At 38.3% G+C, this 26,095-nt stretch overlaps 1 protein-coding gene across 5 annotated transcripts; it reads right to left on the minus strand.

Moving 5' to 3' along the window:
• Window positions 1-45: 45 nt before the first annotated feature.
• On the minus strand, window positions 46-25,922 carry atp2a2a (ATPase sarcoplasmic/endoplasmic reticulum Ca2+ transporting 2a). 5 transcript variants are annotated; one of them, XM_084389594.1, is made up of 23 exons: window positions 25,675-25,922; window positions 25,410-25,560; window positions 23,511-23,528; window positions 23,343-23,425; window positions 21,612-21,716; window positions 21,342-21,480; window positions 11,879-11,959; window positions 11,718-11,803; window positions 10,774-11,238; window positions 9,365-9,453; window positions 9,148-9,250; window positions 8,109-8,240; window positions 7,909-8,028; window positions 7,602-7,820; window positions 5,997-6,332; window positions 5,100-5,320; window positions 4,820-5,022; window positions 4,577-4,662; window positions 3,897-4,030; window positions 3,679-3,796; window positions 2,180-2,300; window positions 645-691; window positions 70-209 (listed from the first exon to the last, which is right to left on the minus strand). In XM_084389594.1, the coding sequence occupies exons 2-22, from the start codon at window positions 25,525-25,527 to the stop codon at window positions 678-680; spliced, it is 2,991 nt and encodes a 996-aa protein (XP_084245720.1). In that variant the 5' UTR covers window positions 25,528-25,560; window positions 25,675-25,922; the 3' UTR covers window positions 70-209; window positions 645-677. The 5 variants fall into 5 exon arrangements, with proteins under 5 accessions (XP_084245719.1, XP_084245720.1, XP_084245721.1 ...); XM_084389595.1 differs by having other exon boundaries at window positions 25,410-25,564; window positions 25,675-25,864; XM_084389593.1 differs by having other exon boundaries at window positions 46-691.
• Window positions 25,923-26,095: the final 173 nt, after the last annotated feature.

Genomic DNA, 26,095 nt, shown 5'->3' on the forward strand with positions numbered 1-26,095 from the left:
GTAAATAGAATATAACTTTTACTAATACAAAATAAATCAACCGTTGACAGTGCAAAGAAACAGCAGCGCAACCATGTAATATCATTTTATTAACCACAAGTCATTGTGATAATTACAACACTGATTCGGCAGCTCCCGCCCTCCAGTTGTCATGGGAACTGCTGTAAAAGACCGCCTGTCTCTCAATGTCACACGCACACACCGAACACCTGAAATGAGCCTCGGCTTTAAAACATATTGCACATCCCTGCGCAAAGCAACAAGAACAATCATTTTTGGTTATTTTACATATCTCACAAAAGATTTAAGGGAAAAAACAATGCCTTTTACCACTAATGGCATCTTTCTCTCTTTTTTTTTTTCTTCAAATTAAATATTGCAGTGCTATACAAAAGTTTATCATAAGGGGACATGCACCATGAAAACTGCTGTAATGTTACATTTTAAGTGTTTTTTTATTAGTTCACTGGCTTCAGATCTGGGCTATCAGGTCTCAAATAAGCTGTTATTTTACCACTCATAATGTTTGAATTTTTTTCCTAAACTAATGCAAATTTTTAAGTTTTAGCATTTGACATGCAGGCCTAGAAAGATGTGTGGAGCTGCTCAAAACAACACATGCACTAAAGTCAAGAAAACCTCACAGGTTCTGCAAGGAATACAGAGAGCGGATTGGCTCAATCATCCCGAGCTGGAGAGAGAGAGAGAGAGAAAGACGTGAAAATAAGACATTTGATCAAAGAACTGAAGTACAAATCAAAAACACAAAAAGACCGTATACACAGAGATGTCGTCATGCAACTGCAATAGTCGTCAAACGTGATTAACTGCCTCTTCAGAGCCGTTATATGGAGTTCCTGTGAATGTTTTCCAGATAATTGTGTGTATTACATCAGTCAGCAGCACAAACAAACACAAGGTTGTGATGGTGTATCATGAGTATTGCAGAATTATGTGAGCAGTACACACTCTCTTATGCACACAGGACAACACGATTAGTTTTAATACGTCGAATTTAATCATGCATGATGTCTGGTGATCACCTGGAGCAAGACACTTTTACAAGAGAACTGCTTTTTTTTAAAAATGGAAGAAAAAAAACACGACCCCTAGTGAATAAGTTGTGCCATTTACAGTTAAAGAGGTCTTTATCCAGCAACACTAGTTTACTAATATCAGGGGTTTTATCCCAGAATTCATCCTAGATATTATAATACAAAAAAAAAAAAAGAGGATGATTTGTGCCCAGTTCATTTTCTCATATACCTAGTATATACACATATACATTACAGTAAAAATAATTGATCTATAATATTATAATCTCTACACTGTCCCTATAAATACATCCAACACGTGATAAAGTAAACAGCTTCAGATAATGTGTTCAAAAACACTCGCTGTTAAAAAAAAAGAAAGAAGTGTTTTAGAACGAGAGAACTGGTGCATTTGGCTAGTCTTCTATCAAGCAAAAATACAAAATGAAAGCAAGCGACGGAACTGAGGTAGCTGCGATCTACTTAACACAGAGAGGAAATCAGTTTGCTTCAAGCGAGGAGAGGAAACAGAAATGACATAGGTGACGTTACTGTAGAAAACATCTAAATATAACTCAAATGCACATTCGTTCTTTTTGGCCCAGCGGATTCAAAAGGCTATAAAGACATCTCGGAGCTGTGGGCCAAAAATATCCAAAGCAATCTGATAAATATTTCATCTCCCTGTTTCGAACATCCAAAAAAGGCCATAAAGGGACCTGAGAAAATATACACCTTTAATAATAATAATAAAAAACATGAAATGTGCTTAAAAATGGAATGTTAAAAAAAAAAAAGAAAAAAAAAAAAAGAACAAGAACATACTATTTTCTGACAGCAATATGCCATATATGAGGGTAAACATTATATAAAAAATTCAAACAAGGCTTGGATGCATGTGCAAATGTGAACAGGTAAATGTTGGTGGTTAATGTTGCTTTTGTGGTTATTTGGAGTCACGTGTTAGCTTGACGGCAGCTCTGGGATCAGTCAGGAGGACCAGAACAGCTGGGTTATGTTAGTGTCTGTGCCGTACAGCCACGCCACTAGAGGGAGTGTCAGAGCTACAAAGGGCCAGGAGATGCCTTCAGTGCATGCAGAGAGGGACCAGCCTCTCCTGTCGGGCTCCTGGTCCAGGTCTTTACCGGGCTCCAGGTAGTTCCTTGCCACGAATTTGAGCAGCTCGTCCAGGAGGATGACGGGCAATGAGATCTTCAGCACCATCATCCACTGGGTCACGTTCAGAGGGGTGATCTGGAAGATGACCTGTGGAGCAAACAAAAAGCATGGAATCAAACTTTTCACAGGCTTTCACAGACAACAGCCAGTAGAACCCGGATGTAGGGCGGCACAAATAGCTCAAATGAATCAAACTTTTGAACTGCAATGTCATAAACATTTAGCATCTCATATTGCTGCTGCTTAAATATTAAAGCTAAAAGGAACCAAACCCAGACACTGAAACCAGACCAAAAACATTTCCATCATTTTCAATAGGGTCTCGCTCCTCTATTAACTCAGTTCCAAAAAAAGTGATGTTTCCATCCACCTATTTATATGCTTATTTTAGGATATCACATAAAAAAATAAACGTTGTATGGTATTGGAAGCTTCTTTCCGCCACTGAATAAAAATAAATAAAAAAAGTCAGAATTGCGCATTTACTCCTCAAAGTGAAAGTGCAAACATCATTTAAATCACCATATCAGTTAGTTTTTGTAGTATATTTTATAAGAATATACTTTGAATATATATATATATATATATATATATATATAGTGCATTAATAGAGAGAGAGGCGGGACATAGTGAGTCATAGTGAGTCATCCAGCGAATGCCTGCATTGAAAGCGCGAGTACTGCGTTTAACTTCTGAGTTTTAGTGACATTAAACTACTATATATAATGTTGAATATAATGTATAATAATTTTAGTGTCATTGTTACACATTACATGCATTAATAAATTATGCATAATTGCATGCAATTGACCCTAAACCAAACCCTCATCCTAAACCTTCAGTAAGTACATATAGTTAGTTATTTTAGGAGTCAGAATTAATTTAATTAATCTAATTTTATTTTAATAATAATCAAGTAAGATAAAAATAGTTAAAAAAGAAAAAAGTGAGAGTGCAAACTGGGTCTACATTCAGAGATTAAGGGGCTGTTTGCACGACACCGTTTTCAACTAAAAATGCAAAACTTAATGCGTTTTGGGTGCCTGAAAACGCAAACTATTGAAAACGGCTTTCAAAGTGGAAGTTTTTCAAAACGGTCTCCACAAATCTCTGAAGACGATGATATCATGCACATGCGCATTACGTGTTCAGTCTATAGTGTTTCATTGCCATCTAATGGCCTGGCAGAAGAATACTGCGTTTTTAGTCGTTTTCGCTGATCCGTATGAATTGAGTTTTCCATGTACAGACATTGTCAAAACAAACTCCAAGGAAAAACTTCTCCATTTTAAGCATATTGTTGTCATGTAAACGTACCCTAAGTTTGTGTGTAGACTGCTGAAACCAACCATTATGGATCTAATCCTGCTCTGGGCCCCAAGATGATTTTTTGACATATACTCTTGTACACTGGGCACTTATAAATTCAGATTTATGTTAAGATAAATCAGGATGGTTGCTGTACCGGCAGAGGCTCCACATGGAGGATGAGGAAATGCAGAGACATGGAGAGGCAGATGGCTCCCAGCAGCCAGACGTTCTCCCAGGGAGGCATGCGCAGCAGAGACTGGTTCTCTGACAGACTGCAGGAGGGAGGAGGAGGAGGAGGAGACGTTTATTTGGGTTCAAATCTCATTTTTAAAATCAATGTAACGAATGAGTCTGGATGTCATGAGGACTGACCTGTTGAGGGCGTTACACATCTCGATGGTGACCAGCACAGACAGGGCCATGGTCATGGGGTAGGGAGACTCAAACACGTGGCAATCCAGGTCCTGGAAGTCAGGATTATCAGGAGAACATTGCAGGAAATGACTCTGAGAAAAAGAGAGAGTGCAAAAGAGAAAGAGTTAGAACAGACAGACAAAGTAGTGGTGACTAACAAAATAAAACAACAATAATGGTGACAGAAAAAATTATTATTTTATGTAATAATTACATTAAATACCAAACAAATAAATGTAATAATGTATATTAAATATTTTAATTAAATTACACAGGATAATGTGACTGAAGAGTGGAGTAAAGGCTGCTGAAAGTTCAGCTTTGGCATGACAAAAATAAAATACATTTTAAAATATTATTTTAGTTATTTTTTATTGTACTAATATTTCACAATATAAGACTTTTTGATCAAAGAAATGCAGTTTTCTTGAGCATGAGTGGCATCTTCTAAAATAAAAATAAGCTTTCTAGGAGTCAAATAAATTCAGTTGAATGTCAATTCATGAAGACATAAAAAAAAAAAAAAAAAAAGTCTGATAATAATTCGACATCAGTCTAGTTCTGAGCATTCATTTGACATGTTATTGTATCAGATTTAGTTACAGACATCACTTTTAGTTCAAAACAGAGATATATACCAGCTGGTAAAGTGAGATCATTGGACCATCATCAGCAACAACGAACCACCAGCCTGCAGCTCCTACAGTCGCAGCACCCACATAACCTGAGAAACACCAGTTAATACAACAGTTAACAGACCAGCAATAATTGATCCTTTAGTAGATGCCAAGCTAGATATATTTACAGAAGCACTATTCTCTTGAATTGTAAATGATCTTATAGTCCGATCAAAGGATGCACTGGTCATGTTTGTGACTCACAGCCAATGGCCAGGTATCTGAAAAAGAGCCATCCGGAGATGAGGGGCTCCTTGGCGCTGCGGGGGGGCTTGTTCATGATGTCCAGGTCAGGTGGGTTGAAGCCCAGAGCGGTGGCGGGCAGACCGTCAGTCACCAGATTCACCCACAGCAGCTGGACGGGGATCAGGGCCTCAGGGAAACCCAGCGCAGCGGTGAGGAAGATACTGAGGAGGAGTCATTCATATCAGCAACAGATTCAACAAACCTAAAACACCCACTGGCAGATGAAAGACGGACTGACCAGACGACCTCGCCCACGTTGGAGGAGATGAGATAACGGATGAACTGCTTCATGTTGTTGTAGATAGCTCTACCTTCCTCAACGGCGGCCACAATGGTGGCAAAGTTGTCATCAGCGAGGACCATCTCCGAGGCTGACTTGGCCACAGCAGTGCCAGAGCCCATGGCGATGCCAATCTCTGCCTTCTTTAGGGCAGGGGCATCGTTCACGCCATCTCCTGTCTGCAAAGACACAACAGTTCAGTCAACAATCACAGTTGAGCTAAATCCAGAGGTGGACAAAGTACACTTCCTTACTTGGGTGAAAGCACAGATACTACTGGTCAAATATTACTCCGTTACAAGTAAAAGTTGTAAAAAACGATTTTTTGTTATAATAAAATTGATAGGGATTGAATGTGAGATTGAATAAGTGCACTCAACGTCCACAATGGTTTTGGATACCCAAATGGCTGTTCCCTCAAATAGTGCCCGATTTAAAGTTTTTTTTGCTTTTAGTATGAATATGTTAGCCTTACTGTTATCTATAAGCTAATGTCGGGTCTGACATAAATCTGACGTCAACCCGACTTTATTTTCCAACTAAAATCCAATGTCTGTACGTCAATCTTATGTTGGGTTCTGACGTCAACGCAACTTTCATTTCCAACCAAAATGCAACCCCTGACTGACATCACTACAATTCTGTCAAGGTCCTTGAGTACAAAGTAGTAGAGTAAAAAGTATGATATTTGTCTTTCAAATGTAATGAAGTCAAATTAAGTTTTTTTTTTTTTGTAAACTTTTTAAAGTACAGATACTCAAAAAGTGTACTTAAGTGCAGTACTCAAGTAAATGTACTTTGTTACTGTCCACCTCTGGCTAAATCACTATCCATTATCATCATATGGCCACCTACCATGGCAGTGATCTCGTCAAAGCCCTGCAGGAACTCCACAATCTTGGACTTGTGTGAAGGCTCGACACGTGCGAAGCAACGGGCATTGATGACCGCCTCGCGTTGGGCGTGGGGTGAAAGGTCGTCGAATTCGCGGCCTGTGAAAGCCATGCGTTCGACGTCATCATCCTCTGAGAAGATGCCGATGCGTCTGCAGATGGCCACGGCCGTGCCCTTGTTGTCCCCGGTGATCATGATGACCCGGATGCCAGCGTGGCGGCAGAGCTTGATGGAAGCGGCCACTTCTGTACGAGGAGGATCCAGCATGCCCACACAGCCCACGAAGGTCAGATCAGACTGGCAGATGGAGAGGACAGGCAAGTTTAGAAAAACTTAGGATAAACTGTTAAAACCTCATCAAATTGGGTCTTTTCTGGTTTCCACTTCATTAGCTAGATGGATAGATGCTTTGAGATAGACAGCTAGACATAAAGATGCTTTATTAGACACTGTGGCTAAATAAGTCATTAGAGAGTTAACTAGCTAGATGAATAAACACCATTACAAAGTTACCTAGTTGGATAAATCATTTATTAGATGGGAAGTACAAATATTTATGTTAGTACTATATAAGTTAGTAGTTACTAGCAAGTTAAATACTTTTAGACAGCTAACTAGGTAGATGGATTTTCACTTTATTAAATAGCAAACTAGCTAAATGGACAAATATTTTCATAAGATAAAATATTTAATAAGCAAGCAAGCATGACAATGATATTTCATTAGATAGCTAGATATATTATGAGATAGCTAAATTATGTTATTAATAAACCATTTTGCATCCTAGTTACAGTAGCTTTCTAGACAGCTCAATAGCTAGATGGATTATCACTATTAGATGGCAAACTAGTTAGATGGATAAATATTAGAAAATGTATAACAGCTAGATATGTTACTAGATAGCGAGATGCAAATATACTTTTATTAGATAACTATAGGGTGATTGGAACACGGTTTGCCATTTTTGTCTTTTTTTTGCCATGAAAAAGTGTCCCTATCAACCTGAATTCCCCCCACACATTACTAGATAGCTAGAAAGGTAAATACTTCATTAGATAAATAATGGAAAATGTTTTATTAGACAGTTAACTTGATGGATTAAAACTTAACTAGTTAACTGGCTAGACTGACAAATATTTAATATGATACATAGGAAGCAAGTGAGATGCAGAGATACTTCATAAGAGAGCTAGATGTTACTAGATAGCTAGACAGGTAAATACTTAAATAGCTAACTAGCTAGATGGAAAATGGTTGATTAGAAACCAGCTAGATGAATGATTTATGATGTAGCAAGCTGCCAAGAAGCAAAGATTAGATTTATTAAATAGCTACAGTAGATCCATTTATTAGGTAGCTAGCAAGGTTCAAAGACATTTATATTAGAGAGCTAGATGGTACTAAATAGCTATCTAATAAACTATCAAGCTAATTAGCTAGATGGATAAATGGTTTATAAGATAGTAAACAAGCTAGTGGTACAAAGATACTAGAGAGCCATCTAGATGGATACACACTATGTCAGTATGACACACAGACTAGTAAAGTACACTGTAACTCAGTCACCTCATAATCTCCAAAGCTGGCGGTCTCTGACAGGATCATCTCCTCTTTCTTCAGAGGGGTATCACGGGTGGCCAGCGCCAGGCACCGCAGGGTATCCCGGCCAGTGCCGTACTCTCTGATCACAGACATGATCTTATCCTTGATGCCTTGAGTCATGGGAACCCTGGATCCACCCACACGCACATACGTGCACCTATCGATCACTCCCTCTGGGGCTCCCTGAGGAAGACACTCTAGTTTAACAACGTGATCAAAACATCAGCAGTACAATGACTCAGTATATAACAAACCAGTATCCGGTTTGCACCTTGACAAACATCTTAGAAGAAGAGGATTTGGCCTTGCTAGGGGAACAGTACACAGACATGGACTTCCTGTCTCTGGAGAACTCCAGGGTGAACTCCTTCTTCATCAGCTGCTTGATCACCTACACAGACACACAGCGTTAGCAAATCACAATTAAACAAGTACAGGCATAATTATTTACTCGTAATCAGAAATAGTTACTGAGTTGCAGGCATTGGCTCTGTCGATCTTAGACAGGCTCCTGACGTCAGTGTCAAAAACGTTCATCTTTTCCACTAGGCAGGTCAGAGCTGTCTCCGTGGCCTCTCCAACCTTCTCGAAAACGCCTTTAGCCTGCAAGAATTGCATTTATCAAGGTACATCCTCCATGTGTGGAACTGACCTTCTCCCAAAGCTTTTCATAGTGCCTGTTCTACTGCTGGCAAACATGGTTTGATATACAATCCAATTATCCAAGGAATTATTATATATTATATAAAACGCACACACTGCCATTCAAACGGTTGGGATCGGCAATATATTTTAATGTGTTTAATGTTGAAAACAGCTGTGTACTGTTTTTTTACAGTATGCGTTGATGAATAGAAAGTTTAAAAGATCAGCATTTATTTGAAATAGTAAAGACATTTATAACGTTACAAAATATTCTGTCACTTTTGGTCAATTTAATGTATCCTTGCTGAATAAAACTATTAATTAAAAAAAAAAAAAAAATTCTTACTGACCCCAAACTTTTGAACAGTAGTGTATAATGTGTATAGTGTATAATATAAACGGTCTATTTCAGATAATAATAATAAAAATAAAAAAACTCAACTATTTGAAACATTGATAATAACAAATGTTTCTTAAGCAGCAAATCAGCATATGAGACTGATTTCTGAAGGATCGTGTGACACTGGAGACTGGAGTAATGATGCTGAAAATTCAGCTTTGCATCACAGGAAAAAATTACATTATATAATATATTCAAAAAGAGAACAGTCATTTTGAATTGTAATGTAATGTAAAAATGCTGTATATCAATGATTCTTTCATATATCATACATTTAATTTAATCAGTAATGTACACTTATTTTCCTGGAGTTTTGGAATCAGTTTTTCATAAAATTGTGTATATTGTGATATTTCTGAGAATATCAGTTTCATAAATACTAATTTTCATATTCATTATAAATGTATAATGATATCAGTTTTGCTTATATCTTCCACCTTAAGAAAGGACAATTAGTAAGCCTACCTCATTGAAATCCAGGGAGGAATCATTGCACAAGGCACAGATGGTCGCCAGCTCCACCAACCCATCATACTGGGAGCTCTTCACTATTCGGTTATCAAGGCATCTGAGTAACCAAACAGAATGATGAATAAAATACCTACTAAACAGAAGCTGACAAAAATGTGAAATCATGAGCATCAGTTTGATGTGCATATCAGAGCAGAGACAGAAAACTCACACGTCTCCTTCAGGAGCGTATGTGGAGCCAGAGATGGTGAATTCATTCAGTGAGCACTTCTCCCCCTCTGCCTTGTCCATGATGAACATCTGAAACACAGATACATGTTAGGAACAGTTTTATCATTTATATACCACCTCATGTTATTCCAAACCTGTATATTAACATAGCAATTCACATTTTTGGGTGAACCTTTATGATACTATTTTCAACTGTTAGCTGAATGCATCAGCATGCTGTCCATCCAGAAGGAATTTGTTGAAAAGTAAACATCTGATGAAGAAAACAATTCGGACACTACAGCCATCCATCATCGAGCTCATTCTTGTATTTCTGCAGAGCGAGCAGCTCAGTCCTTTGACAAATCTCTATCGCTGATGTTCTTGAAGTTGCACCAAACACTTCATTTCCAGAGAACGACTGAGGATTTTTAAAAGTCCAAATATACAAAATCAGAATAAAAAGATATCCTGAACGAGTACTGTGGGAGAAATGCAGGAGGACTAAGATGGAGTGCAATTACCATGGGTTTTCAACGATTTGTAATGTGAAGCATTTATAAACCTGTTGCCAACCAAGGAGAAGATTTAAGCGCTTTAGAATGAAACGGCATTATTTCAATGGCAATGTTTTTTGTTGTTTAATATTTTTAGTTAATAATTATTATTATTTATCTTGATATATAAATCACCATTATTTTTGCCCAAATTGAACAGCCCCAAATAAAAGCACAGTAATGGAGCTCTTTAAAAAAAATTAAAAAAATTAAAGCACAAAAAAATGAGCTATTAAGATTGTTTTACATCTCTAAGATCTAACTGCAAAAACAATCTTATCACCTATTATACTTATTTAAAGGCCCCATTTAAACCTTGACTTTTAGTCCATGTTTATGTCTAGTAATTTTTTGCAGATATATGCAACAAATTTACAATCTTTTTTTTTTTCCAGGACAACAGACATAAGGCTGGTTCACACAACACGTTTTTGCTGTTAAAAACACGAGAACGCAGGTCAGTGTCATGAAAAAAAGCAAAATCTAGAGATGCGTTTTTTAAAAGTTGAACTTCTTTTAACTTGAGTGCCGCATTTTTAGAAAGCCGTGTCATGCACGAGACGTGAGCGCAACGGTTAAAGATGTTCGTCTAGCAGCGTTTACATTGCGCTACTCTTCCATTGTTTTTCAGTGGAATGGAAAACGCGTTCTGTGTGAACGGCCCCTTAGGGTTGTATACACATTAAACAAGTAGCCAATCATGTAAACTGAAGGCTACTGGCCATCTGCCACAACTTCCTGTTTTAAATATGTCACCAGCACTCCTCAAGCTCAAAACTAGTCAAGCCATTTCATGGAGTTATTACTTTTGTACAAAGCCTAGGATGACTAAACTGCTAAAGGATGAGCTCACCCTGCAGACAGACATCTGGTTGGTGGTGAGGGTGCCAGTCTTGTCAGAGCAGATGACGGAGGTGCAACCCAGCGTCTCCACGGAGGGCAGAGAGCGGACGATGGCGTTCTTCTTGGCCATCCGGCGGGTGCCGAGAGCCAGGCAGGTGGTGATGACAGCAGGAAGACCTTCAGGGATGGCAGCCACAGCCAGAGCGACAGCGATCTTGAAGTAGTAAACGGCGCCACGGATCCAGGAGCCGCCATGGACGGGGTCGTTGAAGTGGCCAATGTTGATGATCCACACGGCGATGCAGATCAGGGTGATGACCTTGGAGAGCTGCTCGCCAAACTCATCCAGCTTCTGCTGCAAGGGGGTCCTCTCCTGCTCGGTGGCGGCCATTTCATCACGGATTTTACCGATCTCGGTGTTTACGCCTGTGGCCACCACCACACCCACGGCTCTGCCGGCAGCAATGTTGGTCCCCTGGAATGCACACATTTAAAATGAACAGGAAGATATATTTCGTTTGGAACAAAAAGAATGAAGAACGTACTAAAGCTGAGTCTGGTTTCTCTATTTCTGCTGATGGAGTTTGGTTCCTTGCCGCTGACGCCTTTGAGCTTGCTTAGTTTGGGACACTTAATATTCTGCAATATTATTGACTTGAATGCACTGACACTATTGGACGACATCACATTTTTCTCCAGAGCTGCTTTATAGATGAATTGAACACATTCCAAAATTGATTAACTTTATTGAACCAAACTGAATCCACAAAGAACTGATTTCAAATGAATAATGACTGTTTACTATTGTCTTTTTAGAGCTGCTTTACAGCAGAATTGAATTCTGTCTTTCCTGTTTATCACTGTAAAGCTTGGAAACAAGCTGTATTGTATAAAGCACTTTAAATAAAGGTGACTTGACTAGACTAAAGATCAGCTGAAGTCCAATTTTCTTACCGAGAACAACATGTTCTTCTTGTCCTGATTGACGGCACGGGGATCCGGCACAGGGTCGGTGTGCTTAATGACAGAGACAGACTCACCTGTGAGAGAAATAAGAGTAAAACCCACAGCCAAAATAGATGATACACCAACAAATGATCAAAACACTTGGTTACCTGTCAGGATAGACTGGTCCACTCTGAGTGTGGTGGACTTAATACCAGAGAGACGGATATCGGCAGGTACCTTGTCACCCACTAGATCAAAAAAAAAAAAAAAAAAAAATTAAATCATCAGAAAAAAGACAAATTCACAGTTAAAATTGCTATTAAATGGATAGGTGATAAAATAAAAACACTTTCTCTCTCTTCCTTACATAAAAATATAGAACTATTTTTAACCACATGACTGTCATTTTAAGGACAAAAACAGTTGAAACGTTTTTCAAAATACTGTATCTTGTTTTGTCTTTTACAGAGGACAACGTCTTACAGGTTTGGAACAACATGAAGGTGAGTAAATGACGACAATTTTCATTTTTGGGTGAAAACTAAATAAGAACATACATTATAGGTTAGCAATCATAAACCTCTTTGCAACTAATTTAACGGTCCTTAAGAGTAAAATATGTAAAGTTTTGCATTATGAAGGTACTGCAGACAGTTCCAACTTCCACTATAAAAATAGTTTACAAATCAACAGTGTTTCTTCTATGGTCAAACTAAGCATCTAAGCTTTGTGCATTGTATTTTTTTCAGATGTAGTATCCTAACTGCATGTTTTATCCACACATTGCATCATTGCAAGTGTCAGAACACAGTGTTCAGAAAGCATAACATTAAATGTTTTCGGAAATATCCTGACTAATTAAAAAAATCTTGGCAAGATGAACAAATCAGATCATGATCTTTAATCAAATCCACTAGTCCCTTGTGCACAATCATGAAATAACTTAAAAGGACTTAAAAAGGGAACCAAAGAAAGAGCGAGAGCGTGCTCAGCCATCGAGAACAAAACAGACATGCAAGCTCATCTGCGCCCTTGAGGGTGAGAGAAGAAAATAGCATGGCGAGGAACAATGCTCCACGCCAAAAATGGGAAAACTATTCAGATACGTTCGCCGATGCGCTGATCAGGTTTAAACATGACAGCAGCTGCCCCTGCGCTCAATAGGAAGAGTAAAGAGGGTTAATAACCCCCAAGCTGTCAATCAACTGTAACAACCTCAATGTATTCATAACTTATAACGATGGTGTTGAAGAGCAGCTTTGAGGAGCATGTTTGTGATATGCTTCCTTAGGCCACACTTGGAAGAATAAATACTTCAAATGTTTCTTTACTGATCTGCTCATGTTAAACATTAACATGTCTATCAGAGAAAGCCTGGGGAATTTACCCAGCCATTATGCGCAGCGTGGCAGCATTAAAAAAAATGACAGGGCATGACAACAATGGATGCTGCGTGGCCTTGGCACTGATCAGCACACATGTGCGTGCAATAGGATCTCGTCGCTGTGGATTAACGGACTGTCCTTTTGCCACGATCTGTGAGGCGCTACACCGGCAAGGTCGTACACACGGGGCAGTGACGGCTTTTCTCAGAAAGACTTAATGGAGCTCAATTGCAACTTCAGCCACCTAAATCGAGAACGAATGTACACAATGAAGTCCAGTTCCCAGAAGGTCACCCAGCATTGTTCACTAGTAACAAGAGAACAAACTCAGCCAACATTTCTAGTAAGAATGAGGTTTTGATCATTGAAGAATTGATCATGAGGCTGTCTGATGGACAAACCATGATTTGGAGGTGAAGTGCAGATGATGTTACAGATAACTGTTCAAATGTTGGTGTAATGCAACCAGGGTTGGGTAAAAGTCCAAATTTAATAATTGGCTGCTTTACAACTCACAAGTGTGAATTTGAATTGGCCATACAGCATAAATTGAATTAGAATTGCAATGAAAGAAAGAGGAATATACTGAATTGCAATTCAAAGAAATTATGAATCATGAAAAGCACATTTTGACCTCCAAAATTGACAAACATGGACAGACAGAGCAGAGGATCTGTATACACTGTGATCAACAACAAATAGAGGACGAGAAACACTTTCTACTCATCTGTACTAAATATATCAATGTAAGAGAAACTTTTCTGCCCAGATTTGAAACATTGATTCCATCATTCATTGAACTTAGTGATACTGTGAAAACGCCCTTCATACTTGAAGATGATAGCATAAGCTGCACTAGCTGCAAAATATGTGATAGCCATTCTCAATGTCAGAGACGGTTAACTCCCTAGAGACCCACTAAGATGGATTGTATTTATTTACTATGCTACATATGACATGATTTATACATGTGTTTCGTTTGTTTGTTTTATTATTTATATATAATATGTTAATGCTTTGGCAACATTGTGGTACACAGTCAAGGCTAATAAAGCTCATTTGAAATTGAAAAATTTTAATTTCAACAGTTAATGCATTCTAAGAAATAAAGTTAATTTATTGAATATAAATAAAATAAATTACATAAAAGCATTTGTATTCACTGCAGAATTAATAGCATTGCTGCGAGATCTAGTGAGCATAATTCAGCGCATAATTCTGTTATAAACCATATCAGATCAAACAGTGCTGATGTGGAAACCAGGAGAAACATTATACCATGAACAAGTTATAGAAGGCTTTTCCATCCACAAATCACAAACATTCACCATGGATGTAATGTAGTAACGCTAACCGTAACCATGATGGTATTGTGGCAGGAATAGTAAAAAAAATAAAAATAATAATGATTAATTTCAGGTTTCGTACAACCTTTTGAGAATGAAATTTAAGCACTTTAAGGACTTTGAAATGCTTCACACACCTTTTTCCAGCACTTCAAAGCTCTAAATGTTTTTTTAATGTGATGACCAAAAACATTATTTGTTCATCCTTCAAAGACGTTCCCATTTGTAAAACTAAAAGTTTCAAGATGAAGGAAGACTAACACTTGGTGGCAAACAAACACCTAAAAACAAAATAAAAGACATGACATTATCACTATAACCAGTAGATGGCAGCAGAGGAGCACTTATTGGCTTATTAGCTATTTCCACTCCCTAATATTTTTTCACGGTTTGTTTTTGAATGTATATTTAGACATTATGAAATCAACTCAACCTTTATTTATAAAGCACTTTCAACCACAATGTGGAGCCAAAGTGTTGTCAAAGTGTTGTACAAAAAACAAAAAAATGCACCATATAAACACAAGCAACAGATAAGAAGACATTTTTCAAATGCTAAAGGAAACAAATGAGGTGTTAGCACACTGTGAAATACACTAAGTGTAGGGGATGCAGAGAAAACGTATTCCAGTGCCTTGGAGCGGCTACAGAAAAGGCAAAGAGGAACAGAGGAACCATAAGATGTAGCTGATAATTTGATCTTAGAGACCTATTAAGATTGATGCCGAATGATTCAATTAGAAACATACTCTGGTTATAGGCCATGCAAATCTTTGAAAACATATAGGGAGCACTTTGTAATGAATTCTGAATCATATTGGAAATTTTTCAACAAGAAATCAATGTCAAAGTTTGGCACTTTTTGTACTGAACTATGAAGTAGGAAGTGTCACAAAATCTCATGAAAAACAAACAAAACAAAAAATTTCAAATTGCAACTGAATTACACAGAAAGCAAGTAAAGAGCGCTCCTTTTATAATCACTGAAGCTGTAGGTCAGTTCAGTATGATCCTATAAAAGTGCTACCAAATCAGGTGCTGGTGCCACCATTAGTAGAACTTAGGCAACGTTCACACTCTCAAATAGATTACGTGTATCTAATTGGAATCTGATTTTAAATTATTGACATCCAGAATGCAACTGTTCAGATCCAGAGTGTGCCCATGGCACGCCGCCCTTTCGTTTTCTGGAACATCTGCATTGGTTTCTCTGGCAATGTTGTTGTGTTGGTAGGTAGGCACATGCCAAAACAACAACCACCACTGCAACATGGAGGGGGTTGCAATACAGATGTTGTCTTATTTACAACATGATAATATGTAGCCGCTGCGCTGCACTACTGCGTCTTCTGAGGCAGCAGCAGAAACTGAGGCTGGAATGAGTGGCTTTATTTCACGCTGTCGTCTCCGCTTGTTTCAAAACATGTCTGTTATATTGTCATTTTCTGCTCATCTGGCACTTTGCTACCCTGGTAATCCAGAGTTCTCACGAGAGAAGTTGAAATTGCTCAGTGAGTTACTCTGGTGTCGAGTAATGATGCTCATTAAATATGCCCCTCTATCTGAGCCGCACCAATCACATCGGGTTATCTGGTTGCTACGATGAAAGATTTAGACTATCTAAAAGAGGAACAGAAGACAGCGCTCGAATCGTTCCTTTGCAAGAAGGGCGTTTTTGCTGTTTTGCCGACCGGATACGGCAAGAGTGTCTAATCTACCAGTTAGCTCCGCTGGTAGCTAAGTGATAACTTGTTGTGATTGGTCGTAGTGTTATCCAATCGTGTGCAGTGAGATTTTCAAATGCATGCTTGGTGCCGCCCCTCGAGCTGGCTGATTTTCATTAGTCGACACCAGACCATTAATCTTTTAGATTTAGGTCTGGATTTCCAGGCTAGCACTTTGCAACAACACAACCTTGTTTCTACAGCAACTGTCAGCATGTTTTCTATAACAACCTGTGACGTTTACATTTTACGTGGTGTGGGAAAGTCACAAAAACCACACGAAATCTGATCAGAGCAGTCCAACTGAAACAGATTTCCAGAAATCCAACCGAATTTCATGAATTTCTTTGCATTTCACACTTCAATCGGATATGCACAAAAACTGGATTTGGACTGGCAGTCTGAACGTGGCCTTTTGGCACTGGTGCTGCTGCTCAAATGTTATCTGGACATACATCATTTATTACGTAATTTAAATTCATAAGACAATTACATAAACAAATAAATAAAATCTATAGGTGGCAATCTATCCAAGGTCCATACATTTTCAAAAACTAAAAACAACAACTTTCAAACAAGCATTTGTAAAATCAAGTTGACAAAAGCATTAAACAAATCTAATTTATTTTAATTCAAATCACAATTCTCCATCTTGTTTGCAACTTCAAATGACATTGTTCAAATTTAAACCGAATATAAAAGGCACTCAATTCATGCTTCACAATGAATGAAGTGGATTCGATAGAGATGCACATAATGGAGCTTCAGAATTTCTTTCTTAAAAGGTCCATACTTCAAATTACATGGGAACTTTTCAAAGATGCTTAATTGTGCTGTGACTAATGCAGACTCGCACCACAAGGTGAGAATGAAGTGTCTATTCAATTGCGCTGTAGCTGAGAGCTGACTCATGACTTAAGAGAGGCCCGATGGCGCTATTCACAAGTGTGTCAACACTGTCCAGAACATAGCAGCATTTATCAGTATGCATATACAAAAAGCCCCTGCGATGAGCTATTTCAGGCGTATCTGCCTGGCCTCCAGGTAGAAGCGTGACCTCCGAACCCCTGAGCTGTTGGAGTTATCTATCCGCCCACTGTACGCACACAGCCTCCTCATCGGCCCTCGAGGAGCACGGATTGCCCAGAACAAACCCAGCAAAAGGGCCCTACACAACACCCACACAAGGACTCATATTCAGCTCAATATTGAACTAGTAATGGAGCATTCAAGATCAAGAAATAACACAACGCAAAGGAAGATGGAGTATATGCGTGCAATCCAGCTGCCATATCATAAAGCACTTTAGTATCTTAAAATACCTTCAGCATGCATCAATCAGCAGGGTAAAATAGCTCACACCTAACCCTCCGCGGGAGGAGGTCGGGGGACGGAAAGCAGTACAGTTTTGTTTAAAGGTTTTTGCTTCCATCGGTCCCCCAGCAACACAGCGCCGTCTCTGCTTTCATTCCTCCGCTCGTTGTAGCAACGCAGGACACAGGGGTCAAACAAATATGCCTGCATTTTATTTGCCATGTCATCACAGAATAGCGCGAGCCGTGGGGGGTCTTGAGGTTGTCGAGTCAAGCTCAAAAACAAATTACTTGTGTTAGAAAAGCTGAATTCTGCGAAAAAGAAGTCAATCATACATGCACTTTTTTTTTTTTGTGGGATAATCAGTTAATCCATTTTTTTTTTATAATACTCACTTTTCAGAAAAAAAAGAAAAAAAAAGGTTAATTTTCTATAGGTAGATTTTGTTTTCTGAAATGGACACCCCACAGTATGTTCTTGTATGATGACAGCTCCCAATCACATTCACAACAATAGTATTGACGGGTAAATTAACTTAGTTTTATAATAACAAAACTTGCTTAACACAGACAGCACAAAACAAAGATAATACATTTCCAAAAATGTAAATAAATATCGGACACTTAACCATGTATCGGTCATAAAAAGGCATTATCTTCCCATCTCTAATCTACAAATCACTGGTTTTGATTGGCCACTCAGTGAAGTGTGATGTGAATTATTGGACACCTGTTCCAACCCCAACATTGATAAATGGCTAGTATCTCCTTTACTCTCATTCATATTAACTCAGCCATTTGTGGATTCTTGCTGACAGCCTGGGGGCATCAAACACCTGCCGGGCCCCTGCCGCGGTGATGGCCGATGGTTACCAGGTCCGGCAGAATGTTGCATGCCACCCCGCCTGGGTGCTTGAATTCCCAGAGCACAGACTATGCTGATGGGTAAGGGTAAGGCCAATGTGAAAGCATTTGCATTAAGGGGAAAAGGGGTGGTACATCATGGGCACTTCCCTACAAGGTCATCTCTCTGAGTGAACAATAGGAACAGCTGTTAGACCTGGACACCTTCCACTTGACAATTGACGGTTGCAACATACAGACTTCGAAAAGGTTCACTGGTTTTTAAGTATTGTTTATGCCTCAGACAATGACAATCAACAAATGCATAAAAGGTCTTTCGGGACAAGTGGACCAATCTAAAACATAGTTGGCTAGACAAGATCTTTCTGTTTGATGTTGTTGCCGCCTGACTAGTCCATTTTTTCCAGCGTTAATGCATTTCCAACTAAAGTTTAGACAGGATAGAGATAGATATAGAGTATATAATTATATATATAAAGCCTCTAAGTGCCATCTGAAGTTTTCTTCTAGAATGATCATTTTTATCAAGCACTTAAATGGCATTGAAAATGACCTATTAATTGTCATTTAAGTGAAATTACTGAATTTAAATATATGAGCTTGATAAAAATGATCATTCTAGAAGAAAACTTCAGATGGCACTTAGAGGCTTTTGCATCTGAACTCTTCATATGAGCACACACACACGCGCAAATTCATGCATTCCCTGGGAACTGAACCCATGAGCTTGGCGTTGTTAGTACCATGCTCTATTGGTAAAGCTACAAGCTGCATGGATAGGTAAATGAGTAAACAAACAGTTAAATAATAATAAATAAATAAAAAATGTAAAAAAATAAATAAAAAAGTCCTGCCCATGAGGACAGTGCATGAACATGGACAGTAGTGGAATATTGAAAATGTATAAATATATAACAAAGCCAAAAATAGCCAACTTAAGACCAGTAGCATATAGATGGCCCCAAAGTAAAAAAAACAAAAAAACATTGCATTTAAACTGCTCATATACTGTACAAAGAATTATCCTTACATAAGGCTTTACTCAAGATTACACCTGCAGTTGTCTTATATACCAAAGCACCTTGGCTTAGAATATCAAAGAGCATTGAGAGGTAGCCTATGCTAATTAAAGCATCAGATGTGCACAGAGGACTGCGAGGTGGCCCACATGCTGAGCTCGGCCCTGCACAGAACTGATAGGCTGTCAGGGTGCCGCTGGCTTCATTTGTAATTCTGTTCACGCCTAAACTGGTTACAGTCCCAGAGTCCTCTGCAGCGGGTGTACTGAGCCGAGGCACGGACTGCGATATGCTCACAACCCACAGCAGGAGCAGAGACAGAGATTCAGAGAGAGAGAGAGACCACAGGAAAACATTTTAAACGATCAGCGCAGATGCCATCACAGAGCAGATTCAGCCAAAAAGCTCCAGGTGACCCTCTCTTTCTAAATTAATCACATCGAAACAGTTGGTCGGTCAAATCTGTTATCACGTCCCTATCTGCAAAATGTTCAGACAGTGAAATTGTGGATTTTGAGTAATTACGAAATAAATGCATTCGTGGAAAATGTACCCACGTTTGGGCCTAATCACTGACCCCTAAAACAGCACCATTCCAAAATGACCTCTCTCCAAGGTGACTTTGCAGTCTGTCTGAATCATATCTGACGTCACAGGCTGCAATTCTGTGAGACGCTGCAGAAGGGGTGGGCGCAGGGCTCAGGGCCGGCACCTGTCATCTGCACCATTGTCGCTGTGAGTTATAATTAAACCATTCCATAATCTGAACAGCCTATCAGTGCTAAATATAACATCTACCACTTTACACACACCAAAAAAAAAAAAAAAAAAAAAAACAGCACCAGTTCTACTGCAAAGGAGTTAAAGGTTAAAACATTACCACAATCCACTTTCATTTTGGTTGCTTTTTCATCTCTAAAGTCTTCAAGAAATAGTAATTATGCAAGAAACCAGGGGCTTCGTCTACAAAACACAATACTAACTGATCCTACATTAGATTTATAAAAGCAGAAACTGAGGCTGCATAATCAAATGAAACAAAACCAGAACACGATATGATGCAAAGTGTGATGATCACACAGCAAAGGCAGTGATTTAATTAAACCTGAAATGAGAAGCGATTCTAAACCATCTGTTGTCAACAAAAGAGTAGATTTAAAGTCGCCCTGCAGTCTTCCACCAAAACAAATTTAACAGCCATAAATATCAGTACAACTGTAAAATTATTATACATTTTTTTTACAGTGAAATATTACAATAGTCATTTCTGTAGTAATTTTGATATTTTAATGTAATATTGATATATAAAATCACAAAATGTATATAAATCACAAATGCTGCAGCGGCTGCAGCCCTACAAACAAGCAAAAATGTACAAAGTATGCTAAATAAAAAGCTGATTATTTTGTAATATGTCACATTTTGTGAGCAATGAGGAGCGAGAATTATGATCAGATACGTTTTCAATGAATAGACCTATAATTTACTGATTTAAAATGATTTGCGTTTTATAAAGCAGGATCATTCTCTACATATATTTATTTATTAATTATTAATGAGTTATTAAAGAAAATAAATTTTACATTATTTGTTTGCAAGAGCTAAAATTTGAGAAACATTATCAGGCATCTCCAAAAAGAAGGCGCAAAAATATGAAAAGCAAACCAAAAGAGCCAACGCTGGCTGTGTCCAACAGATATAGATGTGCTTCTGGGCAGAGCATGAGCGCTGACGAACATGTGATGAGGACTGACGCACACAGTCCATTGAGAATCAACAGGTGCAACCAAAAATACCTATACTCATACAATGGAGCTGTACGGGGTCCATTCAGGGACAGAAGAGTTGAAAGGCTGTTCCTTACTATCTCACATAACAACCCACAAATGCAGTGACCTTGCTATTAACTGGATTCAGAGAAATAACTGAGGCTGGACTGATCACATCGTATTTATCATGATATAAAATGCAATGCTTACCAGCGATCTCCACAATGTCTCCAGGCACAATTTCTTTGGCTTTGATCCTCTGTACACTCTTCCTGTCCTGACGGTACACCTTGCCCATCTCTGGCTCATACTCCTTAAGGGCTTCAATGGCATTTTCTGCATTACGCTCCTGAGATGGACAGAATCAAATGTATAAAAAAAAGTCACTTTTATTCACTGGGAAATTTTGCAGTAGAGTTTGGGATGGGACTTTCAGACATTATTGTTGCAATTGTTCAAAATTCATGATACTTTACTGACCTGCCAAACACCCACGATGGCGTTAGCTATAAGAATCAGTAAGATTACAAAAGGCTCCACAAAGGCAGTGATAGTTTCCTCTCCCTCCTCAAACCAGGCTAATACCTGCAGGAAAAAAAAAAAACACAAAGTCATGTCACAACACATCCCGTTCGATCTAATCAAGTATTTCACATTCAAAACACCCTCTGGACATTTCAAGACCAGTAGATCAAGATTCTAGACGAGACATGCCAGTGACATTTGCCTTCTCATAATGGATTCAACACAACCCGTTTACAAATGAGATTGTGTTTGGATTGCATTAACTGCATGATTTTAAACGAGTTTAAACGAGAGAAAGAAAAAACTAAATGTGCCGATGAAGCCAATCACAGCTGTATGTTTTAATGACTAGAAATTAAACTCCCACAGCTCACTCCAGCAACGACATCTTGTATTTCCCTCATTTAGATACATTATAACATATGAACTCCTAAAATAAGAAGCTGCACCATCTATTTACTTTCACGTCATTAAGCACAAGCACTTTTATAACAACTTAAGAGTTTAACAGTTTTGTTTTGCACGGAAGCACTGACGTTTTGCACCTTTAAAAATAGATTTGCATGATCTGCTGCTTCATATAAAAAGTCCTTAGATGCACAGCATGGAGGTCAAATGCAGAGATTGAAGCCTTCCAATCAACATCTTGGTGGTTTTCTCAAGAGACAGTGGAGTTACTGGTCTGTCTGTGGTAATGAGAGGCCTGCAACTGAAGGTCAGAGGCCTAATTTGGCCTGCAGAGATGCCCTCTTACACAGCCAACTACGAGACAGCTGTCAAACCACAGACTCCAACACCTCAGTATCACTCCGCTGGGCAGTGCTGGCATACCTCTCTACTTCCAGCCGACCAGCCAGCTTCATCTCATCCGCTATGTGAAAGCATTCTAACTAATGCTTTTGGGCAGTCAAACTGATCTAATGATCAACCCTATCCTTACTTTCCTGGTTTATATTATTAATCAAAATACAGTATATTAAAAGTAGTAGTAATTTATAGGAGATGCATATTTACTGTATACAGAAACAAGTCAATTTAAATAGTAATATTTCATAGTATTACAGTTTTTACTGTATTTTTGATTAAATAAATGCAGCCATGGTGAGATTAAGAGACTACTTTCAGAAAAAGTATCTTTAATAATATGTATAGTAAATTTGCAGGAATTAATTTAAATCTTTAATTTAATAACCCTTTTAAGTCTCCAAGCAAACAGCCACATGTCTTTTCATTTGGTTGTAAACCCTTGGCTAATTCAAGAGGTCCTTACACCTCAGCTGTAAAACTGCAGTGCACTAAGATGTCTTGTTTGGCAGCTAGTGACAGACACTCAATCTCATTGAATGCTGTTGTCACCATTCCTAAGGAGTTCCGCTTCCTCAGCTGTTAGCTCTTCTGATCTGCGAGTAACCCAAGACAAGGCGTGCAAGACTCAGGGAGCTAACAAGACATCTTTACTTTCACAGCACTTCCGGATACCAGTCGGTGTTTATCTCAGCGCATGTACAGTAACGCTGTGGTTTGTTTCTAATGTAAAACAATCAACACCTGACGTGAAACTGTGTGCTGAATCACATTGAGAAATGGCTGTAATTACACTACTGAAACTCAAAGATTGTTTCGCTCAAAGAATAGTGTACAATAATAATCACCGCAGGCAGAACTCTGCCAGAACATGTTACTTACAAAAGATATACAAGCTGCCAGTAGAAGAATCCGCACAAGTAAATCTTCAAACTGCTCGATGACAAGCTCCCATATAGATTTTCCTGTCAAACATCAAAATCAAATGTATCAGAATAACATGAGTAAAACAATGATAACATCATGTTACAGTTGAAAAATGAATATTACCTTCCTCAGCAGGTAACTCTGTGGGGTTAATTGAAGGATATGAAAAAAAACAAAGTATAATGTTACATAAACACACAGTGAATAGTACATTCCCAAACAGAAATTGATTTGACATTGACTATAACACACTTGTCCTGTGACCTTATAAGAACCTATTAAAACTCAAAGATTACATTTATCTTCTTTACTTTAAAATGTTGATCAATGTTACACCCAAGTTTAATATTTGAGAGGTGAGATTTTTATATATATATATATATATATATATATATATATATATATATATATATATATATATATATATATATATATATATATATATATATAAATATATAAGTAAATATCTTCATATCACAAACACCTTGCACTCTAAGAAGAGAATGAGTGAATATCTGGCTCATCTTTGAGCACAAGCTGTGATACACACACACACACACACATACATACATACATACATACATACACACAAGCTGTTCTGAGCCGGCTGCTAACAGAAATATTTTCATCTATGTTTTCATAAAAACGTGATTCTGTTAAATTGATGAAAGAGGAAGAATGGAGAGCGGTCGCTTTGATTTTACAGAAACATAATAAAGCCGGATAGATTTAAACATCTTTCAGCTTATTTCTGCTGGAAGGGCCTGTGTGTGCCTGTCTTCCAACCTTGTCAAAGTCTAGGGGAAATGTGCATGGCAAGCTGTTTTAACATTTTTTCCCTTAAAACTTAGGGTACGTCGTTTACACCACAACGATGTACTGAAGCAAAGAAGTTTTTCCATGCACAGATGACAACATTGCCAAAACGACCCCCGTTCACATGCATTACATCACTGTTTTCACAAATGTGCATTTTTGTAGTTTCCACAGACAATAATAGTACTGTTTTTAAAAACTTGCACTTTGAAACCTGTTTTCAAAAGTTTGTATTGTCAGACCCCCCAAAACACCGTTGTCATGTAAATGAATGGTTAAAACACATAAAAAGTTTTCCGTTTTTTAGTTGTCTACTTGTAAACAACAAAAACATGAATTTGTGAAAACGGTGACATCATGCACATGCATTTTACATGTTCAGTCTATAGGCCTGTAGTGTTTCTCTACAAAGTGATATCACCAACTACTGGCCTGGCATGCGTTATACAGCATTAGTCTGTATGCGAAACCTTTCAAGAACACGAAAGAAAAACGTTTCCATTTTTAGTACTCCGTTGTCACATAAAAGTACCCCAAGTAGTATCCATTTATTGCCATAAGCACTTATTAATCACTTGTTAAATAATTCCATAATGACTAGTATTTTTCAGTTTCACTAATAGCTATTCCAATAGTGACTAATATCCATTCAATTAGTCACTATTATTTCTTCATGTCCTATTTATCATTATGGCAGTTAAGACAAGTAACTATTCCATTGCTTCTTTGTAATTATTTAAGAAAAAAAAACATTTTTCTTAGATTGTAGTACCTATTCTATTACTTGTATAATTTCTATTGTTATATTCAATTGCTATTTCTTTTTCTTTTTTGTAATAAGTAATGAATAGTCAGAATGACTACTAATAAATATCTTACAAGTAAAATAAAAAATGCTGCACTGTGATACATTAATTTAGTTCTAGGAAAACAAAGTAAAATAGCGAAAGTCACTAAACAATAAGTACTAGTACCTAGTTGATAGTGAAATGTAAAAATATACTAGTCACTACAGACGTAGCATAAAACAGATTCTTTTTTTTTTAAATGAATGTTACACCAGCTTGCCATAAAGCGTGTTTGATGACGTCAGTTGTTTCGAACGCTCCTGCCGGCTGATTGCAACAAATGTAACAATTTCATGTCAACTTCAAAGCGTCTGTGTGGCGTAGCTGGCTGTGAAGGACACAAAAGTATCAGACGTACCGTTGAGACCCCATTTTTCTTTCTGCTTTTTCACCTGGTCTAAAGTCAGTCCCGTGCTCTCGTTGACGCTGAAATAACTATAAACTTCTTCCACACTCTTCGTGTGAGCGTTCTCCATCGTTAGACTGGAATAGAATCCCGCTCAAGAAATCTGCCTTGGTCAAAAAAAAAATAGATACGAATATGCCTATGAGTGACACATACACTGACATCCAATGGGACACAATGAAGAACATATGTGGAAAGTTGAGACGGGCAAATGCACCTTCCAATAGTCTTATCCAACAGAGTTCTTCTATCTTCTTCTTGTTGTTTCCCAAATAACTGGGAGTCAGTGGAAGCCAAAAGGAAAGATCCTTGCTTAGTACATCACATTCATCCCCCGTCCAAGCCTCTGCCTGCCTGGAAATATGACGGACGACCCCTTTTCACGTCCTTCTCTCCCGTTGAGTGGTGATGGAAGCGGCGTTTACTCGTTTTATCGCAGGAGACTCACTACTGCCTCTCTGCCGCATGTGGAGGACGCTGATTGGACAGCAAGTGTCCAAAGGAGCCCATCAACATCCAATCAATCGACTTTGGCTGGGGCGGCACTGACGTAAATTGAGCAGACGTTTGTTTATTGGTATAACAGACTGTCACTCAACGCAGCTGATATAACTTTTGCCCAGCCCCTCCAATGCAGG

Source organism: Rutilus rutilus, assembly GCF_951802725.1.
Source record: "Rutilus rutilus genome assembly, chromosome: 19".
NCBI classification, from domain to species: Eukaryota; Metazoa; Chordata; class Actinopteri; order Cypriniformes; family Leuciscidae; genus Rutilus; species Rutilus rutilus.

What these genes read in the sequence shown, in the direction of transcription:
- atp2a2a (XM_084389591.1), bottom strand. Translation starts at nt 25,527, where the DNA reads ATGGAGAACGCTCACACGAAGAGTGTGGAAGAAGTTTATAGTTATTTC. An exon ending in GGACCAGTCTATCCTGACAG is followed by an intron (nt 11,804 to 11,878) that starts GTAACCAAGTGT and finishes TTTCTCTCACAG; the next exon opens with GTGAGTCTGTCTCTGTCATT. An exon ending in AACGTGGGCGAGGTCGTCTG is followed by an intron (nt 5,023 to 5,099) that starts GTCAGTCCGTCT and finishes ACTCCTCCTCAG; the next exon opens with TATCTTCCTCACCGCTGCGC.